Here is a 23,028-nt window from a genome sequence, read left to right on the forward strand (position 1 = left end):
AAAAAAAATTGCAAGTATTTTTATAACTTAACAATAAAACCTGACTGACGCTAGAGGCCAACGAGCGTTCCGTATATAGGACACTCGAAGTCAATCGCGCGTCGTAGGTGGGGCATTGACCCGTGTTATGCACGCTATACAATGCGAATTTGAAAAATACTAAAATTACAAGATATGGCAAATGGTTATTGGCATTAGGTTGTGTTAAGGTAGTATAATAAAAGGTAAGTTTTTGCTAGCGTTCTGGTTACAGCCTGTATAAGAGTTGTATCGAATTTGGTGGCACGGCGAGACTATCGCAGTCAGTCAGTCATTCTCTCATCAGTGGAGATGGCGCCTTTGAATGAAAAGAATTCAGGACTTAATCTACAACGCTGACACAGTGCGGATATGCAGTCTTTATATAGATATACACGTTTGAGAACACTATGGAGAATTATCAGGCGTGCAAGATTCCTCATGATGTTTTCCTCCACCATTAAAGCAGATATGTACCTACTTAATTGCTTAAAATGTACCTAACTACATAACTCTGAAAAGTCAAGAGGTGCGTGCGGGATCGGACTCCCGACCTTTTTGTGTGGGTCCGAAGATTTTGTGGGGTCTTAAGATTAACGTAGTTTCTGATAAAAACCCCCACACGTCATAAAAAAATAAATGGATGCAGCGCGTTCCGGATTCTATATACACTTAGAACAAATTAGCTCTAGTATCGACTAATTTGTGAGACTTGGTCGATACAAGAGCTAATTTCTAAAACTGGACCCTTTCAAGTAAATATTTTTATATAAACCTGTGACGATGACACTGCCATTTGGCGCAATTAAAATGCCATAAGCCTACGTTGTTGTATTAGTTTACGAATTGCGAAAAACCCAAATTAAATTTGAATTTCGCGGGTAGACCCGTCTCATGCCCCTTAATATATTATATGCCCGTGACTTCGTCTGCGTGGACTACGCAAGTTTCAAACCCTATTTCTCCCCTTGGGACAGAATCTTATAAAATCCATTCTTATCGGCTGTCTCCGTCATAATAGCTATCCATGCCACAGCTTGGTATGCCAAGTTTCAGCATTTCGTTACGCTACTCATGCTGTAGCCTGTAGCTGTACTCCATAGTGATTAGTGATTACATACTCTTTGCTGTTCAGTGTACTCTACAACTCTGGTGCTTGGCCGCGTAGCGCGTAGGTACGATGGTCGATGGTAGGGACCTACTGTTACCAATCGTCCTCGATCCTGCAAGTGAACACTAGTTTTCGACGAGTGTGTATAGCCAGCATTACCTTGATATTATTTTGATAGTTCGTGATCTGCCGTCTGTGACATGGTCTGTGGCTCCCACAGAGTAGGTACATCATGCATCGCTTCTCGGCCTTTTGGCTAAGATTAAATATTTTTAAATTTTTGAAAGGCCTTAAAGGACTGGTATCCAGGGCCGTAAAATAAATTAAAAAAAAAAAGTACATCATGAACGAGCAATTCAAAATTTAAAGATTCAAGAGATTGATAGTTTTTTGGTGGACTTCGTCTGTGTTGGCGTTTGCTGGCGCGCGTGTTATGCCCTTTTGGAGAGTATTTTTTTGGTGTTTTTTGGTGGTGGAACTGACTGGACAGCGCTCTAAAGGGGCGCCGCGCGTGTTTCGGCGAGCGCCGGCACAGTCGAAGTCCATACTTGTATAGTTTCCCTAACTTGTAAATAACTACAAACTTGACATTGGCTAATCTGTGTAAAGCCAGACGAGAGAAAAAAAAAAAACAAAATTTATTGTGGTCATAGATTAGAATATATGTATATATATATGTACTTAATGTGATTATGTGCAGCACAGAGTACATTGGTGATTACTCTTCGTTTGTAGGTCTTTTTTTTTCTAGTCGGTGGTCTTATTTTTGTGATTGTGATTTGTGAAAGTAACTTCAATTTTCTATTTAGATTTTCTTTCGAAAATCAATTTCTTAAACATTTCTCAAATAGGTAGTATTATGTCTTGTCGTAACGCATCTCATGCAGGAAGCTGGTACACCGAAAATGGTAAGGCATGACTTGTATTTAGTGTTGGGATAGAATCAAGATAACTTTAGTTACCTGCTAATAAACATTTCTAACGAAGTTAATGGCATTGTTCGTAAAAAAAAATATCTTGCTATAAGCTACCGAGTTCCGAAGAACAAAGATTTCGCTCCATCTCATTTTTTTTGTCAAAAATGTCAAAAGGTCAATGACTCGTGTCTTGTAACTTTATTCTTAGAACTCTATTTTTTAGCAATCTTGTGTTACATGCACGTATTTTTTTAAATATCACATTTTATTATAGTAATTTAATAAATTTAATTGTGCACTGTTTTATATTTCGTTTTAATAATTTGATAATACCGATTACCAAGAACTGTTTTGTTTCCTTTCAAGAAACTGGCATCTGCTTATTGCGTTCGGAAATAAATGGCCATGGAAAAATTAATAAAAAGGCATGAATTTTTTTTAGGCAACATAATTTTTAAATAGCCAAATCCAAATAACTAGGTAAATTACACAAAAAAAACTTAAAATAATGTATAGCGGTGCGCTTAGGAAACGTTCTTGACATTGCCATTTGACATTCGACAGTTTTAATGCCCATGCGGGCATGATTTGTATACATAGAGATATAATTTAGTAATTAGATAAGGCTAGCTTTATGTTTTATTGTAATATTTTCTTTAATAAAATAAAATAAAAGTTTTAATTACTGAACGATAGCGTCATCGCCATGACACCCATTCAAACGAATGTCAATTTTCAACGGATACCTTCCTGTCAAGTGATCTACAATAATTTTCATTTTGTTGATTATTTATATTTCTTCGTTATTAAATTTAAAAATTGTCAAAGCAATGGACAAAAAAAATAAAAGCTTCATCGCACCCAGACCTGTGCAATCAACATCCAAGCGTGATACGGCGCCTTCAACTTCGAAAAAAGTTATACCTAAAGTGAAAAGTCTATCTCGAAAAAGTGTTTTACCTTGTAATTTAAAAGCGTCTACGACTCTCATGTGTGATGAGTCAATTTTCGAGCCCGAGGCGTTTTCCGATGTCGAAGCCAGTGATGATTACGTGAATTTTCTGAGAAACATGCTGTTGGAATGTCAGGTTGACGAAAAAATTAAGAGGGAAGAGACGAAAATGGATATTCAATTGGCGCAACTAGCTCAGCGGTTTCAGGAAACTATGGACCAACTGGACCAAACCAGTCGACGGCTGAAGGATATCAATTTTGTTGTTGAACAAAAAAGGTATCTACCTAACTAATTATCGATATTCCATACTAATACACATTTTTAACAAGTGCAGGTTACAGTAACTAGAAAAGAGCTGATAACTTTCAAACGGCTGAACCGATTTTCTTGGATTGTAGCTAAGAACACTCGACCAAGCCACCTTTCAAACAAAAAAACTATATTAAAACCGGTTCATTAGTTTAGGAGCTACGATGCCACAGACAGATACACACGTCAAACTTATAACACCCCTCATTTTGGGTTGGGGGTAATTTTTTTTATTGGATACTTGCTTTAACGGTGAAAGAAAACAATGTGAAGAAACCTGTATACCTGAGAGTTCTCCATAATGTTCTCAAAGGTGTGTGAAGCACTACTTACTAACACCATTTTGATTGCCTGCAAGAGATCGCTAGGTAGCAATAAGGCCGCCAAATTGTACTTACCTGTCTATATTCTGTTGTGCTTTGTATGTGTTTTTAACCCCCGACCCAAAAAGAGGGGTGTTATAAGTTTGACGTGTGTATCTGTGTATCTGTCTGTGGCATCGTAGCTCCTAAACTAATGAACCTATTTTAATTTAGTTTTTTTTTGTTTGAAAGGTGGCTTGATCGAGAGTGTTCTTAGCTATAATCTAGGAAAATCGGTTCAGCCGTTTGAAAGTTATCAGCTCTTTACTAGTTACTGTAACCTTCACTTGTCGGGGGTGTTATAAATTTTTAATTAACACTTGTTCTGTACTAATTCTGTGGTGTACAATAAAAGTATATTCATTCATTTATTCATACTAAGGCTGAAATCTATAAAGCACACTTTGGCTTTGCTCTGACTTAAGATTGAGTTAAAATGAGACAGATTTATGTGAGAGATATAGCTCTGTCTCGTTTTAACTCTGTCTTAAGTCTAAGCAAAGGCAGAGCGCGCTCTATAGATCTCACCCTAACTCTCTCTACTAGTACTAATGGGTCTTCTCTCAGAATGAGAGAGATATATATTGTATAGATAAAGATTACTATATACGATAAAAACATTTGAACCTAGATTTTTGTTTCACAGACTCGCAGATCTAAAAAACCAGGACTGCTCCAATTTTTACAACATGACAGAAACCTCGGGCTTAGAAGAGAAGATCACTAACTTAACCTCAGCAGCCGAGGCTCGGATGGACAATTTAGAAACCCTCAACGTGGACTTTGGTTATAATAACGAAACTGGGCATAAGAAACTCCTAGACACGGTGAACGATACCATCAACGGATTGGAAAGCATTAAAAAGAAATACAATTTCAACACAGATATATTTAACGAATACAAGGACTTGCATACAAATTTGGATGGTTTCGAAAAAAACGGATTCAATCTCGATTCAATGAGGGGTGAATTTGAAGTAAAATTTCCCAAGTATAGTGAGAAATTACTGAAGGATATATCTAATAAGGTTGCCTCGTTTATGGAAAATGATGACTAGTTTTTGCTTTTGCTGGGTTCTGTACCCTACGGGTGCCAACTGGACCCTATCACTAATAATCTGTGCGTCCATTCCAACTATCTGTCTGTGTGCTGTATCTCTTAAACCATGATAGGTAGAGACCTGAAATTTTCACAGAATGTGTATTTCTTTTAAAATTATAAAATTAACAGATTAGAAAGCATTAAAAAGAAATACAATTTCAACACAGATATATTTCACGAATACAAAGACTTGCATACAAATTTGGATGGTTTCGAAAAAAACGGATTCAATCTCGATTCAATGAGGGATGAATTTGAAGTTAAATTTCCCAAGTATAGTGAGAAATTACTGAAAGATATATCTAACAAGGTTGCCTTGTTTATGGAAAATGATGACTAGTTGTTGCTTTTGCTGGGTTCTGTACCCTATGGGTGCCAACAGGACCGTATCACTAATAATCTGTGTGTCCATTCCAACCATCTGTCTGTGAGCTGTATCTCTTAAACCATGATAGGTAGAGACCTGAAATTTTCACAGAATGTGTATTCCTTTTAAAATTATAAAATGAACAGTTTAGAAAGCATTAAAAAGAAATACAATTTCAACACAGATATATTTCACGAATACAAAGACTTGCATACTTTGGATGGTTTCGAAAAAAACGGATTCAATCTCGATTCAATGAGGGATGAATTTGAAGTTAAATTTCCCAAGTATAGTGAGAAATTACTGAAGGATATATCTAATAAGGTTGCCTCGTTTATGGAAAATGATGACTAGTTTTTACTTTTGCTGGGTTCTGTACCCTACGGGTGCCAACTGGACCCTATCACTAATAATCTGTGCGTCCATTCCAACTATCTGTCTGTGTGCTGTATCTCTTAAACCATGATAGGTAGAGACCTGAAATTTTCACAGAATGTGTATTTCTTTTAAAATTATAAAATTAACAGATTAGAAAGCATTAAAAAGAAATACAAATTCAATACAAATATATTCCACGAATACAAAGAGTTGCACACAAATTTGGATGGATTCGAAAAAAATGGATTCAATCTCAATTCAATGAGGGATGAATTTGAAGTTAAATTTCCCAAGTATAGAAATTAGTATATACAAATTACTGAAAGATCACACTAATATTATAAAGGCGAAAGTTTGTATGTGTGTGTGTGTGTGTATGTTTGGTACTCCTTAACGCAAAAACTACTAGACGGATTTGGCTGAAATTGAGAATGGAGATAGATAATATCCTGGATTAGCACATAGGCTACTTTTTACCCCGGAAAATCAAAGAGTTCCCACGGGATTTCGAAAGACCTAAATCCACGCGAACAAAGTCGCGGGCATCGGCTAGTATATCTGATAAGGTTGCTTTGTTTATGGAAAATGATGACTAGTTGTTGGTTTTGCTGGGTTCTGTACACTAAGGATGCCAAAGGGACCCTTGTTTCTTTCTTTCTTCCCTCTGGGCTGGCTTCCGCACTTAAACGTTTCCCTCTGTTGTGCGTGAATTGCCCCTCCCCTCTGAAGTCTTCACTCCAGCCAGACAAGCTCACTCCAGAAGCCGAGTAGACCGCTCAGGTTGCCGAGGGCTTCATGAAATGAGGTTGGGGATTCCAAATGGAATTCTTGTTGTTCTGCCACGCCCGTGCACGCCAGCAGCACGCGCGTTGGTGTTACATTGACCTACATGCAGGCCCTGCACAGAGGACTGTCGTTAACGGGACTCTATTACTAATACTCTGTGTGTCCATTCCAACCATCTGTCTGTGTGCTGTATCTCTTAAACCATGATATTTAAAAAAAAAAAAAAAACCATGATATGTAGAGACCTGAAATTTTCACAGAATGTGTATTTGTTTTTGGCGCTATAACAGCGAATAGGTAAAAATTATAAAATTGGTGACATGAAAATTAAAAAAAAAGTGTTCTCTTGTATGATGGTTCGGAACCCTTCCTGTGGAGTCCTACTTGCACTTGATTGATTTTTAATGGAAAATATTGATTAATTAATCGATTTTGTTTTTAATGGAAAATGTTGATTAATTAATTGATTTTGGCTTTAATGGAAAATGTTGATTAATTAATTGATTTTGGCTTTGTTTCTGTAAAATGATCATAAGATAACTGCTTTTGTTTGGTTTTAATTGATTTTATTTATGTACTGCAATGTTATATATATGTTTGTTTGATAAATAAATGATAATGATTGTTTAGTATTTCATTTTAAATCCACGCTATAACTAATTTTGTTATAAAAATGTTTTTACTCAGATACAAGTTAGTCCTTGCCTGCAATCTCACCTGGTGGTAAGTGATGATGCAGTCTAAGATGGAAGCGGGCTAACCTGGAAGGGGTATGGCAGGATTCATTAAAACTATACTCCTTTGGTTTGTACACGGCATAGTACTGCTTAGCGGCACAGCTTTGTCGGTAGGTTGGTAACTAGCTACGGCCGAAGCATCCCACTAGACCAGACCTGTAACAGAAATTATACAATTCCAAGCTCTACCGGGAATCGAACCCGGGATTTCCCATTAATAAGACCACTGTGCCAGGGAGGCCGTCGAAAAACCTATGTGTCTCTTTATGTGAGAGCTTAAGATAGTATGGGGCTAATTTACCAGCATCGACTTGTCAGTACTGGAAACCTGGCTGTTTATGCCAGCAACCAAACAGGTGCACTCTCTATTCCCTCACTCTCATAGTCCGATGGTACGGAAATCCGACAAGACCGGAGAGCGATCAGGCGCAAGACTTTACGTGCTCACCGAAGCACGGGGGTAAAACACCGCCAACTTCCTTACTCTGGGCGTTTACTGAGAATTTCTTGGCAGAAAACACCCCAATGGCGCCGATTCTGTGGGCTAGTGACCCGCCCCGGCTTTGCACGGGTATCTTATTACAACTTTCGTAGTGGTCTCTAATTTTTTTGAAACTAAAATATAGCCTACTAGAGGATGCCCGCGGCTACGCCTGCGTGGATTTCGGTTTTTATAAAATCCCACAGGAACTCTTTGATTTTCCGGGATAAAAAGTAGCCTATGTCCTTCCCCGGGATGTATCCCATGTCTGTACCAAATTTCATTAAAATCGGTTCAGCGGTTGGGCCGTGAAAACGTAGCAGACAGACAGACACACTTTCGCATTTATAATATTAGTATGGATGTCACTCAAAAATAATGTAGCTTTCTACTGTGAAAGAATTTTCAAAATCGGTTCAGTAGATACTAGTTCCAGGGGTTACTTCCTATAAACAAACTTATAACCTCTTTATAATATTAAGCGGAATTTACATTACGAAATTACTTTGTATTTTATTATTTATTATTTATGGAGACACACAGTATTAACAATAAACAAAAGGTAACATAAATACAAAGCACACACACCACAACAGTCTCCAACGAAAAGTTATCACAAAATTAAAACACACAATAGCCGGGTATAAGAAGGTACATAGGATGAGATACGTATGTTGAGATTAATGTCATGAAACTAATTTCATGCCACTAAATTCGTAATGTAAACTCGGCTTAAGGATAGATACTTATATTATTTTTTGTTCCATTGCAGGCTCGGAATTATCCAGACAGTTAGATTTGTGGCTGTCTAAAGCCGACCTTACACACGGCCCGGCCAGAGCGATCATTGCACCGTAAGTATCCTAGTATAGAAGCAGGCGTTATTTTGCGGAACTCCATGATATACAAGGAACCAAATGTCTCTCCGTCACTCGCTCCATACAAACGTAGTTCTTTTTTTTTTGACGTGACAACGTCTTATAATTCGATAGAGCCGGCTGCACGCACGAAAAAACATGACTCATGCGGCGTTACCTCGCTCTGAGGCGTTCCATGTAAGGCTTGAAGTGCAAGCGAGAGCGCGGAACGAGCGACAAAGAAGCACAATCGGCCTTTGTTGTCACGTTCAACTATCGCCAGTAAACCGACTTTACAGACAACCAATTTTTTTAATTATATAGACTAGCGCTTGGCTGCAATCAGACCCGCTAGCAAGTGATGATGCAGCCTAAGATGGAGCGCGCTTGCCTAGAAGTTGCCTATTCACTCTTGAGTGTTCGTCTCTCATTGGAATACTAACCAATCATACTCAATGGAATTTTGTAGAAACGTTCCGGGAACTAATATCTATGCCTGTGGTTTTCCAGATTTCCGTTAAAATATTCGGTTTCAAAGTTACGCGGTCTTGAAAATTCACATACAAATCTTTGCGCCCCTGTAATTTTAAAACTAGGTACATATTTTTAGTAAAGTCTGCAAAATTTCATGGACTTAGGTTGCTTAATATTCAAATGAAATTATGGCTACGATTGTGTGAAGTAAGTGACGGAGAGAGCCCTGTTAATCCATACTATAATATTATATATGCGAAAGTGTGTCTGTCTGTCTGTCTGTCTGTCTTGCTACCTTTTCTAAGTTCGAATTATGTTTTCAGTCACGCGGGATATTCGTACTGCGGCGCGTGCGCAGCTTTCGCCTATCGTCAAGTCAGTCCGGTCGTTGTGTAAGTATCAGACTCTTCATCATTTTTTTTCTGACCCGATCGACCCATCGCCGGCCCACTACAGAGCACGGGTCTCCTCTCAGAATTAGAAGGGTTTCGGGTCTACCATTAGTCCCAGTGCGGATTGGTACACTTCACGCATCTTTGTTTTGTTTTTTAATCCCCGACCCAAAAAGAGGGGTGTTATAAGGTTGACGTGTGTATCGGTCTGTGGCATCGTAGCTCCTAAACTAATGAACCGATTTTAATTTAGTTTTTTTTTGTTTGAAAGGTGGCTTAATAGAGAGTGTTCTTAGCTACAATCCAAGAAAGTCGGTTCAGCCGTTCGGAAGTTATCAGCTCTTTTCTAGTTACTGTAACCTTCACTTTTCGGGGGTGTTATAAATTTTTAATTTACGCTTGTTAATTTTTTTTTTCAGCAAACGCATATTTATCCTGGGTCCCTCTCACCACGTCCGTTTGGCCGGCTGCGCCTTGTCGTCTCTGGACAAATACCAGACCCCGCTCTATGACCTCACCATAGACAAACAGAGTAAGGCCACAACACCACACCACCACCACACCACACCACACCACATCACACAACCACCACCACACCACACCGTTCCTCACCTCAATTTCATCACACCACACAGTTTGTGGGAGTTCATCAGTTAGGAAACTTGTAAAAAACCCGGCCAAGTGCGAGTCAGACTTGCGTACCTAGTGTTTTCCGACGTTTTGCACGATAAATCAAAAACTATTAAGCATGAAAATAAATAAAAATCTGTTTTAGAATATACAGGTAAAACCCTTTCATTTAATACCTCACATTGTATAGTTAATAAAAATCTGTTTAAGAATGTACAAGTAAAGCCCTTTCATATGATACCCCACTTGGTATAGTTATCTTATTTTGAAAATTAAAACACATTTTTTTTCTGTTAGGTAACCACAAATTCACGGTTTTCGAATTTTTTCTTTTACTTGTGCTATAAGACCTACCTACCTGTCAAATTTCATGATTCTAAGTCAACGGGAAGTAACCTATAGGTTTTCTTGACCGTCACGACAGACAGACAGACAGACAGACAGACAACAAAGTGATCCAATAAAAATTCTGTTTTTATTTTTGAGGTATGGAAAAAATATATAAAAAATATTGTCGAGGTATCACCTGCACTAGCTAATGTTACCTATATTTGAACTTTGAAGGTTCTTGGATTGAGATATTGATGTGTTGATTAACCCCCGACCCAAAAAGAGGGGTGTTATAAGTTTGACGTGTGTATCTGTGTATCTGTCTGTGGCATCGTAGCTCCTAAACTAATGAACCGATTTTAATTTAGTTTTTTTTTTTGTTTGAAAGGTGGCTAGATCGAGAGTGTTCTTAGCTATAATCTAAGAAAATCGGTTCAGTCGTTTGAAAGTTATCAGCTCTTTTCTAGTTACTGTAACCTTCACTTGTCGGGGGTGTTATAAATTTTTAATTTACACTTGTTTTTCAGTATATGCTGAACTAGAAGCGACCCGGCAGTTCGAATGGATGGATGTACAGACAGACGAAGACGAACATTCTATAGAGATGCATCTACCCTACATCGCCAAAGTTATGGAGGAGTAAGTATCTAGTACCAATATTATATACTAGAGGATGCCCGCGACTTCGTCCGCGTGGATGTCGGTTTTTGAAGATCCCGTGGAAACTGTTTGGTTTTCCGGTATAAAATAATGTTTATGTCAATAACATGGACAAATCGGTTGAGTGGATGAGTTTTTAGGAATCCCGTGGGAACTCTTTGATTTTCCGGGATAAAAAGTAGCCTATGTCCTTCCCCAGGGTGTATCCCAAGTCTGTACCAAATTTCCTCAAAATCGTTTAAACTGTTGAGCCGTGAAAAGGTAGCAGACAGACAGACACACTTTCGCATTTATAACATTACTAGAAGATGCCCGCGGCTTCGCCCGCGTGGATTCCGGTTCTTTAAAATCCCGTAGGAACTCTTTGATTTTCAGGGATAAAAAGTAGCCTATGTTCTAATCCAGGATATTATCTATCTCCATTCCAAATTTCAGCCAAATCCATTCAGTAGTTATTGCGTGAAAGAGTAACAACACACACACACACACACACACACACACACACACACACACACACACACACACACACACACACACACACACACACACACACACACACACACACACACATTCTAACTTTCGCCTTTATAATATTAGTGTGATAGTGTGAAGTATGGGTTTAGGTTAGTAATTTTTTTAAATTATTTTCAGGTACAAGACAGGTTTCACAATCATACCTATTTTAGTTGGTTCCCTCACTCCTGAAAAGGAAGCCAAGTAAGTATTACATGTTAAGGTGGAAGCGACGGGCCTGCCTACTATAACCTACAAACAAGGGTAAATTAAAAAATTTCAACACCCCCGACCAGTGAAGGTTACAGTAACTAGAAAAGAGCTGATAACTTTTAAACGGCTGAACCAATTTTTTTGGATTATAGCTAAGAACACTCTCGATCAAGCCACCTTTCAAACAAAAAAAAGTAAATTAAAATCGGTTCATTCGTTTAGGCGCTACGATGCCACAGACAGATACACAGACACACAGATACACACGTCAAACTTATAACACCCCTCTTTTTGGGTCGGGGGTTAATTAGTCGATACTAGAGCTAATTTCTTAAACTGGACCCTTTCAAGTAAAGATTATTATTATACAGGGTGGTCAAAAAGTCGTGGATCAAACGCAATAGGGAGATAGAGGAGGTTATTTCCAGCAAAAAAAATTCTACAGCATGGCCATATTTAAATTGCCCTAAAAGTTATGAATATTTTTGGGTTTTTTAACAAAATACCAAATTCTCTTACAATTACACTAATTAAAAAAAAATGTGATAAAAAACAACAAAACAAACGATGTTGTGTCATTACTAGATAATGTATCAGCACTACAAACCTTCTATTGAGGCTCTGGCTGCCAAATTAGAAGAGTAATTAATTTTTTTCCAAAACTTTTAAAGCGTTACCAAAAATTTAGTGTCACTTTAAAAGCGCACTGTGAAAAAAAAAATGTACTACGGAAAAATGACCCTGTATTAGAAAAACTTGCTGATTTAATGCCAATTCAAATGAGGTATAATACATTACTCTTTGTTTCGTAATTCTGGTATTATAATCGTTTTTTCATGTCAAAGTGCAAATTTCAGTAGATTAGTTTAATTCAAAATAATTTTGAAGATTATCATGCTGCTAGTTAAACTGCTAGTTTTTTGGAAACATCACTGGGCTTGTCACACTTCAAATTTGCGAAAATAACAGAAACTCTTCACTACCACCACGTGCCAGAACTACCCAGAACGCCCGTCTTGCAAGTAGTTCATCTTTTCTAGGAAACAAAAGCATAAAGAAACTATCCTTATTTCAACAATGCAAATAGGAAGGATAATTAGTTTGAAAGAGAGGCATTAAAAGTGACATTAAATTTTTGGTAACGCTTTAAAAGTTTTGGAAAAAAATTAATTACTCTTCTAATTTGGCAGCCAGAGCCTCAATAGAAGGTTTGTAGTGCTGATACATTATCTAGTAATGACACAACATCGTTTGTTTTGTTGTTTTTTATCACATTTTTTTTAATTAGTGTAATTGTAATAGAATTTGGTATTTTGTTAAAAAACCCAAAAATATTCGTAACTTTTAGGGCAATTTAAATATGGCCATGCTGTAGAATTTTTTTTTGCTGGAAATGACCTCGTCTATCTCCCTATTGCGTTTGATCCACGACTTTTTGACCACCCTGTATAAACCTGTGAGGATGATACTGCCATTGGCGCAATTTAAATGCCATAAGCCTACTTTGTCGCATTAGTTTACAAATTGCGAAAAACCAAATTAAATTTGAATTTCGCGGGCAGACCCGTCTCATTCCCCCAACGAACATAAGTTCGTTGTTTCCCATGTGTCGTATGTTTTCCGTACTAACTTTTCCGTATCTATAGCTATCATGTCCTTTGCACCATTTTGGTTGCCTGGAAGAGCTCCCTTGACTGCAATCTCACCTGGTATTAGCACAAGTAAAGAAAAAAGTCCGACAACCGTGAATTTGTGGTTACGTCACAGAAAAAGTAAATTAAAATATGTTTCAATTTTCAAAATAAGATAACCATACCAAGTGGGGTATCATAATATGAAAGGGCTTCACTTGTACATTCTAAAACAGATTTTTACTTCTTTTTAGGCATAATAGTTTTTGATTTATCGTGCAAAACGTCCCCGAGTACGGAACCCTCGGTGCGCATGTCTGACTCGCACTTGGCCTGTTTTTTTTTTCTAGATACGGTGCAATTCTAGCCCCTTACCTGGCTGACCCTCAGAACTTAGTGGTTATATCGTCAGACTTCTGCCATTGGGGGTCAAGGTTCCGGTATACGTGGCGGGACCCCTCGCGCGGACGGATTCACCAGAGCATCGAGTGGCTGGATAAACAGGTTAGGGGTTCGTAAGGGTCAGTAGGGGTTCATAAGGGTCAGTAGGGGTTCATAAGGGTCAATAGGGATTCCTAAGGGCTAATAGAGGGTTCATAAGGGTCAATAGGTGTTCATAAGGGTCAATAGGGGTTCATAAGGGTCAATAGGGGTTCATAAGGGTCAATAGGGGTTCATAAGGGTCAATAGAGGTTCATAAGGGTTAATAGTTTTCTTGATGAATGATGTATGTAATGGACACTAGGTGATTTAAAAACAATTAGAGGGCAACAGGGGTTGGTAAGAATTAAGTAATTTTATGTTTTTAAAAATGAACAGAAAAATAATAATTTAATCAGGAAACAAGCACCAGCGAAGCGAGCACGCAAATTTTTCTTTAATTATATGAAACGCATCTAACTTGTAATTCTAATGAAAGTAAACTGGAGTTAAGCGAGCACATTTTTTATTTAATTTTAAAAATATGCTTAGTGCTTACGAGATTTTAAAATAAACATGATTTTTAGCCACGAGCGAGTGAGCACTAATTTTTTTTTGTATTTTTGGCAGGGTATGGACATAATAGAGAAAATGGAGCCAAGTTCCTTCACGGACTATCTCAACAAATATAACAATACGATATGCGGGCGACATCCCATCGGAGTGCTTTTACAGGTAAATAGTTACGTACGAAAAACGGAACCCTTATAGGATCACTTGGTTGTCTGTGTGTCCGTCCGTCGTGTCTGTCAAGAAAGCCTATAGGGTACTTTCCGTTGACCTAGAACCATGAAATTTGAAAGATAAATAGGTCTTATAGCACAAGTAAAGGAATAAATCCGAAAACCGAGAATTTGTGGTTACATCACAAAAAAAAATTAAAATGTGTTTCAATTTTCAAAGTAAGATAACTATACCAAGTGGAGTATCATATCATACGTACGTACGTTCTAAAACAGATTTAAAAAAAAAAAATAGTTAAAGAAAAATACATTTTTTTTTTTCTATTTCAGGCCATAGCCAAGCTGCAAAGTCAATCCAACGCGCCTCGGATGTCTCTGAAATTCCTCAAATACGCTCAATCTTCCCAATGCATGACCATGCAGGACTCTTCCGTGTCATATGCCAGTGCTTCCTTGGTTTTTGAATAGGATATAGGGAACCCTAAGAATTAGGTAGGGCTCAAAAAGGCTAGAAGATAAGATTTTCTTTCTGCATTGTTTAAAATTATGTGATATTATTACAAAATCTGTTGAATCTTTAAACTAAATTAAAAGACAAATCTAAATGTACTGCTATCCCTTTCATATTTAAATCTGTTGGATTAAAGAAAAAAATTTTATTAAAAGAACGACTGAACAGGCTTTGCATTCATATTTAAAACAACATAAGAATAATTCATCTACGACTTACCAGGCTGCATGGTCTACGACCTTTGCCTTTCCTGAAGGGGATAAAAATAAAACTAACTTAAATCTGTCAATTTAATTTAGAGATTGACAGCTAAACGTCAAAATATAGCGGAAAGTCAAACCTATTCTGTGTAAAGCCAGAAGAAAAAAAAACCTATTCTTAATTTGATTGAATAATATAAAAAAATATTTGGTGAAAAAAAATAGATATTGTAATTATTTAAATAGCTTTTTTTAACACACCACACTCAAGCAATGGAAAGTTTTTAATTTTTACCACACTACTCTCGTATAATAAATGTAGGCAATTAATAAAAATGAAATATACGTTTTTTACCACATTCTTACAACTTTTAAGTAATAGACATCTGTATATAAATGCATTTAGCACCACTAATGAAGTAATTGACCTTTTTTCTACAAAAATATACCTAAAAAAAGGAAAGTCAACAGAAATAACCAAGAATAATATTATTATGTGTTACATAAATTTATTTTATCAAGTAAGTACCAATAACAAATTAGTTTCTTAATTCTTTCTATACAAAATAACAAAAGTTTTATTATATTTTAGTAAATGATAGTTAGTAAGGTTATATTAAATATACTTTAGCTTCAAGGCATCTATTAGTTGAAAAGTAGAATATTTTTAATATGTATATTTGTTGCCAATGTAAAAAAAATGATAAAAAAAATCACCTATGAAAATGCAACCTTTAATTGTTACCCACATCGACTGTATATAATAATAATTATTATTAATAATTATTTTTTATTAATAATTCGTTATTAATAATACTTTAGAACTGTTTGGGTTTTTATTCTTACCTAGGTAAGTACCTATATATTTTACGTTCGATTAATTTGGGCAAGGGACTTAAAAATCTGGCAACATTGAAAACTGTATTATTCAAATCAAAACCCGTTTGTTGTAAATGTTGAAATAATAGGATTATCATAATATTTTAAATAAATACAATAATATTTTTGTGCAATAATGAATACCTAATATTTTTCAAATATGTTGTGTTTTTTATATCATATTTTTTTTAATGCATATATTACAAAAACTTCAATACAAAAAGATTGTTAAGGATTGCTATACACATAGTCGGTTCGGCACTAACAGAACAAAACAATTATAAGTGGGCTCTCTCCGCCACTCGTTTCATACAATCGTAGTTCCAATTTCATTTGAATATTAAGCAACCAAAGTCCATGAAATTTTGCAGACATATTCTAAAAACTAATATCTATGCCTGTGGTTTTCCAGATTTCTGTTAAAATATTCGATTTCAAAGTTACGCGGACTTAAAAAATTTCATACAAATCTTTGAGGCCCTGTAATTTTAAAACTACATATTTTTAGAAAAATCTAAAACACCACAGACACAGATATTAGTTTCTAGAATATGTCTGCAAAATTTATGAACTTTGGTTGCTTCATATTCAAATGAAATTGGAACTACGATTGTATGAAACGAGTGACGGAGAGAGCCCTGTTAATGTTCTACTTTTGTCTCGTCCGAAATGCATAACCGCGCGGGATCATTCGAGCTCTGAAATAAATCTTGTTTTCCTCAGAGTATTACGCGTACAATCTGACAAAGGAATCGCTATATTTGCTTATTAACCCCCGACCCAAAAAGAGGGGTTATAAGTTTGACGTGTGTATCTGTGTATCTGTCTGTGGCATCATAGCTCCTAAACTAATGAACCGATTTGTTCGAACCGAACCGACCGAATGAACTGTTTGAAAGATGGCTTGATCGAGAGTGTTCTTAGCTATAATCTAATAAAATCGGTTCAGCCGTTTGAAAGTTATCAGCACTTTTCCAGTTACTGTAACCTTCACTTGTGGGGGGTGTTATAAATTTTTAATTTACACTTATGTGTCAACTAACTACCAACTATATGCTATATGTAACTATATGTCGTGCCAACTATATGTATAGCAACTCTAAAACGATTGCTTATGGCGTTATAATTAAGTGCTTTAGTTTTTATATGGTTGTCTAAATTATTTTTGATTCTTTGGGGAGAAAATCATTAATTAAACAAAATTCGGTCTCAATTTTAGCATTTATTTTGTAAAATAACTGAATAAAGATTTAAGTTGCTATTTCGTGTTTTATTTTTGTAAAAGAAAACTAGAATTTATTACTAAAGTCCGATTGCATGACAGGCGATTAAAGTTACATTACGGTCACGGTTGGCCGAATTCGCACGAGCGTTAAAAATCCGTTGCGTTAAAATCCGCCGTTGCGCTGAAAATACAAAGCGCGCGTTAAAAAAGCGTTGTCGTGTGAACAGATACTTGGGAATGCATTTGTTCTATTTGAACGCTTTTTTAACGGACGTTAAAAAAGCTCTCGTGCGAATGGACGCCTTACGGAGAGCCGTGATAGCCAAGTGGTTAAGAGTAGGACGATCCTGGGCGCACACCTCCATCCTTTCGGAGATATGTGCGTGTGTATGCCATTAAATATCACTTGCTTTAACGGTGAAGGAAAACATCGTGAGGAAACCTGCATGCTTTTTATTCTGGGAGAAGATTCGTGCTCATTAGTGAGCCGGCAAGGAACCCTTCCATGTCATTACTACGGAATCGTAAAAAAACCGGTCAAGTGCGAGTCGGACTCGCATATGAAGGGTTCCGTACCATTGTACAAGATCACACTAATATTATAAATGTTCGCGCTGCTAGGATGTGTGTATGCCTAGATACTGCCGTTCAATTAGATGTAAAATAAAATAAATAAATAAATAAATAAATAAATATGTGTCGGGTGACGTGACGTGTATACAGTGCTAAAGTGGAGAAAGATTGTATATGTGTGTGTGTGTGTATGTTTGTTACTCCTTCACGCAAAAACTACTGGACGGATTGGGCTGAAATTTTGAATGGAGATAGATTATACCTTTGATTAGCACATAGGCTACTTTTTATCCCGGAAAATTAAAGAGTTCCCGCGGGAATTTTAAAAACTACATCCACGCGAATGAAGTCGCGGGTATCAGCTAGTATTTTAATATTTTTATGTGCAACACTGCAAGTTATTGACAATAGCGCCAGCTATATGTGATTTAGGAAATTAATTTTTTCGTGTAGACATTTTTTTTTTGTCCGTAATGACGTAATTCACAGGGACACCCGGACACCGACCGTGGAGGAGTACGTCCACCATCTCGCAACCGCTATGTTCGCTCGCGCGGATACAAGTGCATGCCAACACCTCCACGGAATAGCCCCACTACAAACAAGACCACCGGGCGGGCGTCCACTGCCCCGTGAGCTTCTACGTCCCGTATCAATGGTGCCTCCCAACGTAGGCATCGGTGGCGACGAAGACGAAGACGCATCGGACACGACACCCCAACCACCGGACACGATAACCCACCCACCGGATATGGCACTACCAGGAGAGAGAGCCGATAGGGAGAATCCAGATGCCTCAAGGCCGACGTCGAATTCAGGCGCGACCTCAGCCCTTTAGAAAGGGCTGAAATTAACAATCCAGGTAGCTAAAAGGAACCTGTGAGGACACGCCCGGGCAAGGAGGCTCGGCCTCGAGGCCCGTACCCCGATAAACGGTAGTTTGTCGAGAAGACACCACACACACACATTTTTTTTGTGATGCAACTGTTTTCGGATTGATTCCTGTACTTGTGCTATAAGACCTACCTACCTACCAAATTTCATGATTCTAGGTCAACGGGAAGTACCCTATAGGTTTTCTAGACAGACACGACAGACCGACAACGAAGTGATCCTATAAGGGTTCCATTTTTCCTTTTGAAGTACGGAACCTTAAAAACGAACAAGAATTTTTTGAAGACTTGAGAAAAAAGAAGAAATCATTCTGTCAAGTTGATTAATGACAGAACCAAAAATGAAAAATGTAAAAACCCAAATTTCAAAGTAACACCTGTAAAACACTAATTGTTAAAGAACCCAATTTGACCCCAAAGAATTCGCAATATACCTATCTACTTACTACCTTAATAACCCGAAAGCTTTGATTAATACCGAAGCCCGAAAGAAGTCAAAAATGGGTCGAAAAACTGCAAAAAACCTTCTTCAGTTCGAGAAACTAGAAAGTTTGAAATTCCCGCACGATGTCACAGTGAATTTGGCTGCAAATTTTGCTTTATTTTTCCTGTTAATTCTCGTTATCTTATGCGGGTGCGCTTTTTTAGGGCAAGAGGACGAAAAACCGAAAAAAATTCAAGAAATTCGCGAAGGCGGCGACTTTGATATACCTAAATAGAGTCTGGCGAACGAAAGTAGACTAGAAAAGCGGTGCAAATTAAAAAAAAACCGGCCAAGTGCGAGTCAGACTCGCGCACTGAGGGTTCCGTACTCGGGTATTTTTTCAACATTTTGCACGGTAAATCAAAAACTATTATGCTTAAAATACATAAAAATACATAAAAGTCTGTTTTAGAAAGTACAAGTAAAGCCCTTTCATATGATCACCCACTTGGTATAGTTATCTAATTTTGAAAATTAAAACACATTTTAATTTTTTTTAAATGATGTAACCACAAATTCGCGGTTTTCAGATTTATTCCTGTACTTGCGCTATAAGACCTACCTACCTGACAAATTTCATGGTTCTAGGTCAACGGGAAGTACCCTATAGGTTTCTGGACAGACATACAGATAACAAAGTGATCCTATAAAGGTTCCGTGTTTTCGTTTGAGGTACGGAACCCTAAAAAAGACCAAGTGCGCGTCGGACTCGCATACGAAGGGTTCCGTACCATGTATAAAATATCTTAATATTTTTATGTGCAACACTGCAAGTTGATAACAACAGCGCCATCTATATGTGATCAGTAAATTATTTTTTTCGTGAATAAGTATAATAATGAATTTAAGTAATAAGGGAAGTACTCTATAGGTTTTTTGACAGACAGACAAACAACAAAGTGATCCTATCTTAAGGAACCCTAAAAATATCAGTATGGCAGCCACAAAATTAGTACAGACCTTTTGACGTGACAACGTCTTATAATTCGATAGAGCCGGCTGCACGCACGAAAAAACATGACTCATGCGGCGTTACCTCGCTCTGAGGCGTTCCATGTAAGGCTTGAAGTGCAAGCGAGAGCGCGGAACGAGCGACAAAGAAGCACAGTCGGCCTTTGTTGTCACGTTCAACTATCGTCAGTAAACCGACTTTACAGACAACCAATTTTTTTCTCGTGAGGAAAATCCGTCATGGATAGCACCGGCCACGGGGGAGTACAGTGGTTATGTCGGACTCTTACCGACTAAAGGTGAACGCACACTTATCCGAGATGAAAGAAACGAATTTTAGAATCCTGTATATGAAATCTCATGAAACCTCGCAAACTTCCCCGCGTCGAATCGTCCGAATCAGAAGTAGATTTCATATAAGTAGAGAATTCTAAAATTCGTTTCCTTCCGACTCTTTCGGCTCGGATAAGTGTGCGTTCACAGGGTTCAGTTTAAGAAATTAGCGCTCTCAAAGTTCACTGGATGTCTGCATTGGTTACTAAGTATATTAATTATATTAACTAACATAGAATAAGTTTCTTACTAACATACATTATATTATAATTTAGTTACTAACATAGGTTAAGATGGTTACTAACATAATATTGTGGGCCTTTGTTGCTTGAGAAAGTAAATATATTATAATTATTATTATTATTAGTCAAAATAATGAGTTTGATATGAGTTACTCACAAATTAGTCGATACTATAACTAATTTCTTAAACTGAACCCTTTCATGTAAAGATTTTTATATAAACCTGTGGAGATGATACTGTCATTGTCGCAATTAAAGTGCCATAAGCCTACGTTGTCCAAACCAAATTAAATTTGAATTTCGCGGGCAGACCCGTCGCTTGCCCTGTAAACTAAAGGAATAGGGCCATGAGACCGGCCTGCCCGCGAAATTCAAATTTAATTTGGTTTTTCGCAATTTGTGAACTAATACGACAACGTAGGCTTATGGCATTCTTATTCCGACAGTGGTATCACTCACAGGTTTATATAAAAATCTTTACTTGAAAAGGTCCAGTTTAAGAAATTAATTACATATTATTAGGTAGTGTGGGATAGTTCTTATAAGGTTTCAAGAAATAAAACAGTTGATAGTAAAATATAAACTTTTATTACTTTGACCAATGTTAGTACATCATTAATATAATATGTAATAATTATATACCACGAATTTTCAATTACCATAAAAAAACTTGCTTACTTAGAATTTATTCAAAAAAATAAAAAAATTGAGTGTATTTACTAATAGTTCGATCTGTCCCCTCGTCGCTCTATTTCTTTACTCTACACGCATTTATAGATATTTTCGAAACAAAACGAAGTTTAGTAACTTTGTTGAGTTGAAATATAAAATAATTTGTAAAAAGAAAACAAAATCCGATTTCACATTTAAAACTATAAATGAGTAAACCTTTCCTGTATTCGCTGTTAAATTTTTTTTATGGTAATTTAAAAACAGTTGTATATCTAGTACTTTGTGATACATACAATTATAAATATAAATAGGTAGTTCAGAATAAATCTAGATGTAACCTAAATACAGTGGACCCCCGGTAATCCGACAAACGCTTTGCAGGGCAGTGTCGAACTATCGAATTTGTCGGATCATAGAGTACTGCCTCAGACCCCCTATAGTCCGGCTTTTTTTACAAAACAGTACCTTGTAATCCGACAAATTAAAGATCCAATGATAAGATTCTATATACATACTCTGAAGTACAAATCACAGGTACTTCACTATGTAAGTATGTCAAAGTAAATTCAATAACAATAGACTTGTCGGATTACAGGGGGTGCCGGATTAGACAGGGGCCGGAATACCGGGGGTCCACTGTATTAGGAGTACATACACATCACTGTGACATGTGGCAGGGCAATGTGCTGCAGTAATGTGTTTGCACCTTAAGACGGCGAAAAATTATCTATTTTACTATATTTGTGTTTGTGAAATAAGTTACGTCTCTAAGCCTTGGTAGGCAATGTATTTTTGCTTGTATGAAGTGCATTAAAATAAAGCAAGAGCGTTATTTTTGTTGATTAATTAGCTCTAGTATTTTTTTTTTGCAAACCCGTATTTTATTTTCTTTCGTTTAGGAATGATAAAAAAACTTGTTGCAAAATTCATTTCAAAATATTTCATGTATGGTCCGTACAAAATGAGAACTCTCTCGCCATTTTAACTCTATGGTTAAAATCTATGGAGCGTACTTTGACTTTGCTTAGACTTAAGTTTCAGTTAAAACGAGACAGATTTATGCCAGTTATATAACGCTGTCTCGTTTTAACAGTGTCTTAAGTCTGTCAACTATCATGACAAAAGTACGGTATAAAATAAGGACTAAACTGGACTTCGTCTGTGTTGGCGTTTGCTGGCGCGCCTTTTTGGAGTGTTTTTTTTTTTGCTGAGAGTGGCCGGTTTTTGTGTTTTACTGGTGTTTTTTGGTGGTGGAACTGACTAGGAAGCGCTCTAAAGGGGCGCCGCACGTGTGTCGGCGAGCGCCGGCACAGACGGAGTCCATACTTATATACCCTAACCCTTATTACCCTACCCCTTACCCTTACCCTACCCTATTATATTACCCTAACTTGTAAATAACTACAAACTTGACATTGGTACTGATTCTGTTGGCAACTAAATTTTAGAGTATTCCCATCCTCTTCTTACTAATGTAATATGAAAAGGACAGACACATCTTGACAGTTCTAAATTTAATTTAGAGCTGTCAAACCTCGTGACTTTAGCGGCCAGTCGCGAGCGTATTGTTTAAATTTATAGCGTTCACTAAAATTTAGTCTTTAATTAATGTCAAATTCATGTTCCGTTCCTTTTCAACAGTATTAAAAGGAGGTGGACGCAGATACTCTAAATTTGTT

At 37.0% G+C, this 23,028-nt stretch overlaps 2 protein-coding genes across 3 annotated transcripts; both read left to right on the plus strand.

Annotated features, from left to right (window-relative positions):
- The first annotated feature begins 1,834 nt into the window (after nucleotides 1-1,834).
- On the plus strand, nucleotides 1,835-15,247 carry LOC123879430 (protein MEMO1). Its single transcript, XM_045927136.1, has 9 exons — nucleotides 1,835-2,037; nucleotides 8,296-8,377; nucleotides 9,178-9,246; nucleotides 9,666-9,778; nucleotides 10,734-10,845; nucleotides 11,518-11,583; nucleotides 13,574-13,727; nucleotides 14,274-14,378; nucleotides 14,717-15,247. Exons 1-9 carry the CDS (start codon nucleotides 1,989-1,991, stop codon nucleotides 14,852-14,854), a joined length of 888 nt encoding a protein of 295 aa, XP_045783092.1. The 5' UTR covers nucleotides 1,835-1,988; the 3' UTR covers nucleotides 14,855-15,247.
- Nucleotides 2,769-5,607, plus strand: LOC123879433. Of its 2 annotated transcripts, XM_045927143.1 has the most exons (4): nucleotides 2,769-3,277; nucleotides 4,319-4,519; nucleotides 4,904-5,084; nucleotides 5,466-5,607. In XM_045927143.1, the coding sequence occupies exons 1-4, from the start codon at nucleotides 2,877-2,879 to the stop codon at nucleotides 5,493-5,495; spliced, it is 813 nt and encodes a 270-aa protein (XP_045783099.1). In that variant the 5' UTR covers nucleotides 2,769-2,876; the 3' UTR covers nucleotides 5,496-5,607. The 2 variants fall into 2 exon arrangements, with proteins under 2 accessions (XP_045783099.1, XP_045783098.1); XM_045927142.1 differs by lacking the exons at nucleotides 4,904-5,084; nucleotides 5,466-5,607 and having other exon boundaries at nucleotides 2,770-3,277; nucleotides 4,319-4,842.
- Nucleotides 15,248-23,028: the final 7,781 nt, after the last annotated feature.

This window comes from Maniola jurtina, chromosome 28 (genome assembly GCF_905333055.1).
Source record: "Maniola jurtina chromosome 28, ilManJurt1.1, whole genome shotgun sequence".
Classification (NCBI taxonomy): domain Eukaryota; kingdom Metazoa; phylum Arthropoda; class Insecta; order Lepidoptera; family Nymphalidae; genus Maniola; species Maniola jurtina.

Bases quoted from the DNA above. Each gene is read 5' to 3' on its own strand.
- LOC123879430 (XM_045927136.1), top strand. From the start codon at position 1,989: ATGTCTTGTCGTAACGCATCTCATGCAGGAAGCTGGTACACCGAAAAT. The intron at 9,247-9,665 runs GTAAGTATCAGA...TTTTTTTTTCAG, and splicing joins CAAGTCAGTCCGGTCGTTGT to CAAACGCATATTTATCCTGG. The intron at 14,379-14,716 runs GTAAATAGTTAC...TTTCTATTTCAG, and splicing joins CCATCGGAGTGCTTTTACAG to GCCATAGCCAAGCTGCAAAG.
- LOC123879433 (XM_045927143.1), top strand. From the start codon at position 2,877: ATGGACAAAAAAAATAAAAGCTTCATCGCACCCAGACCTGTGCAATCA. The intron at 3,278-4,318 runs GTATCTACCTAA...TTTGTTTCACAG, and splicing joins TTTGTTGTTGAACAAAAAAG to ACTCGCAGATCTAAAAAACC. The intron at 5,085-5,465 runs GTTGCCTTGTTT...ATATCTAATAAG, and splicing joins TGAAAGATATATCTAACAAG to GTTGCCTCGTTTATGGAAAA.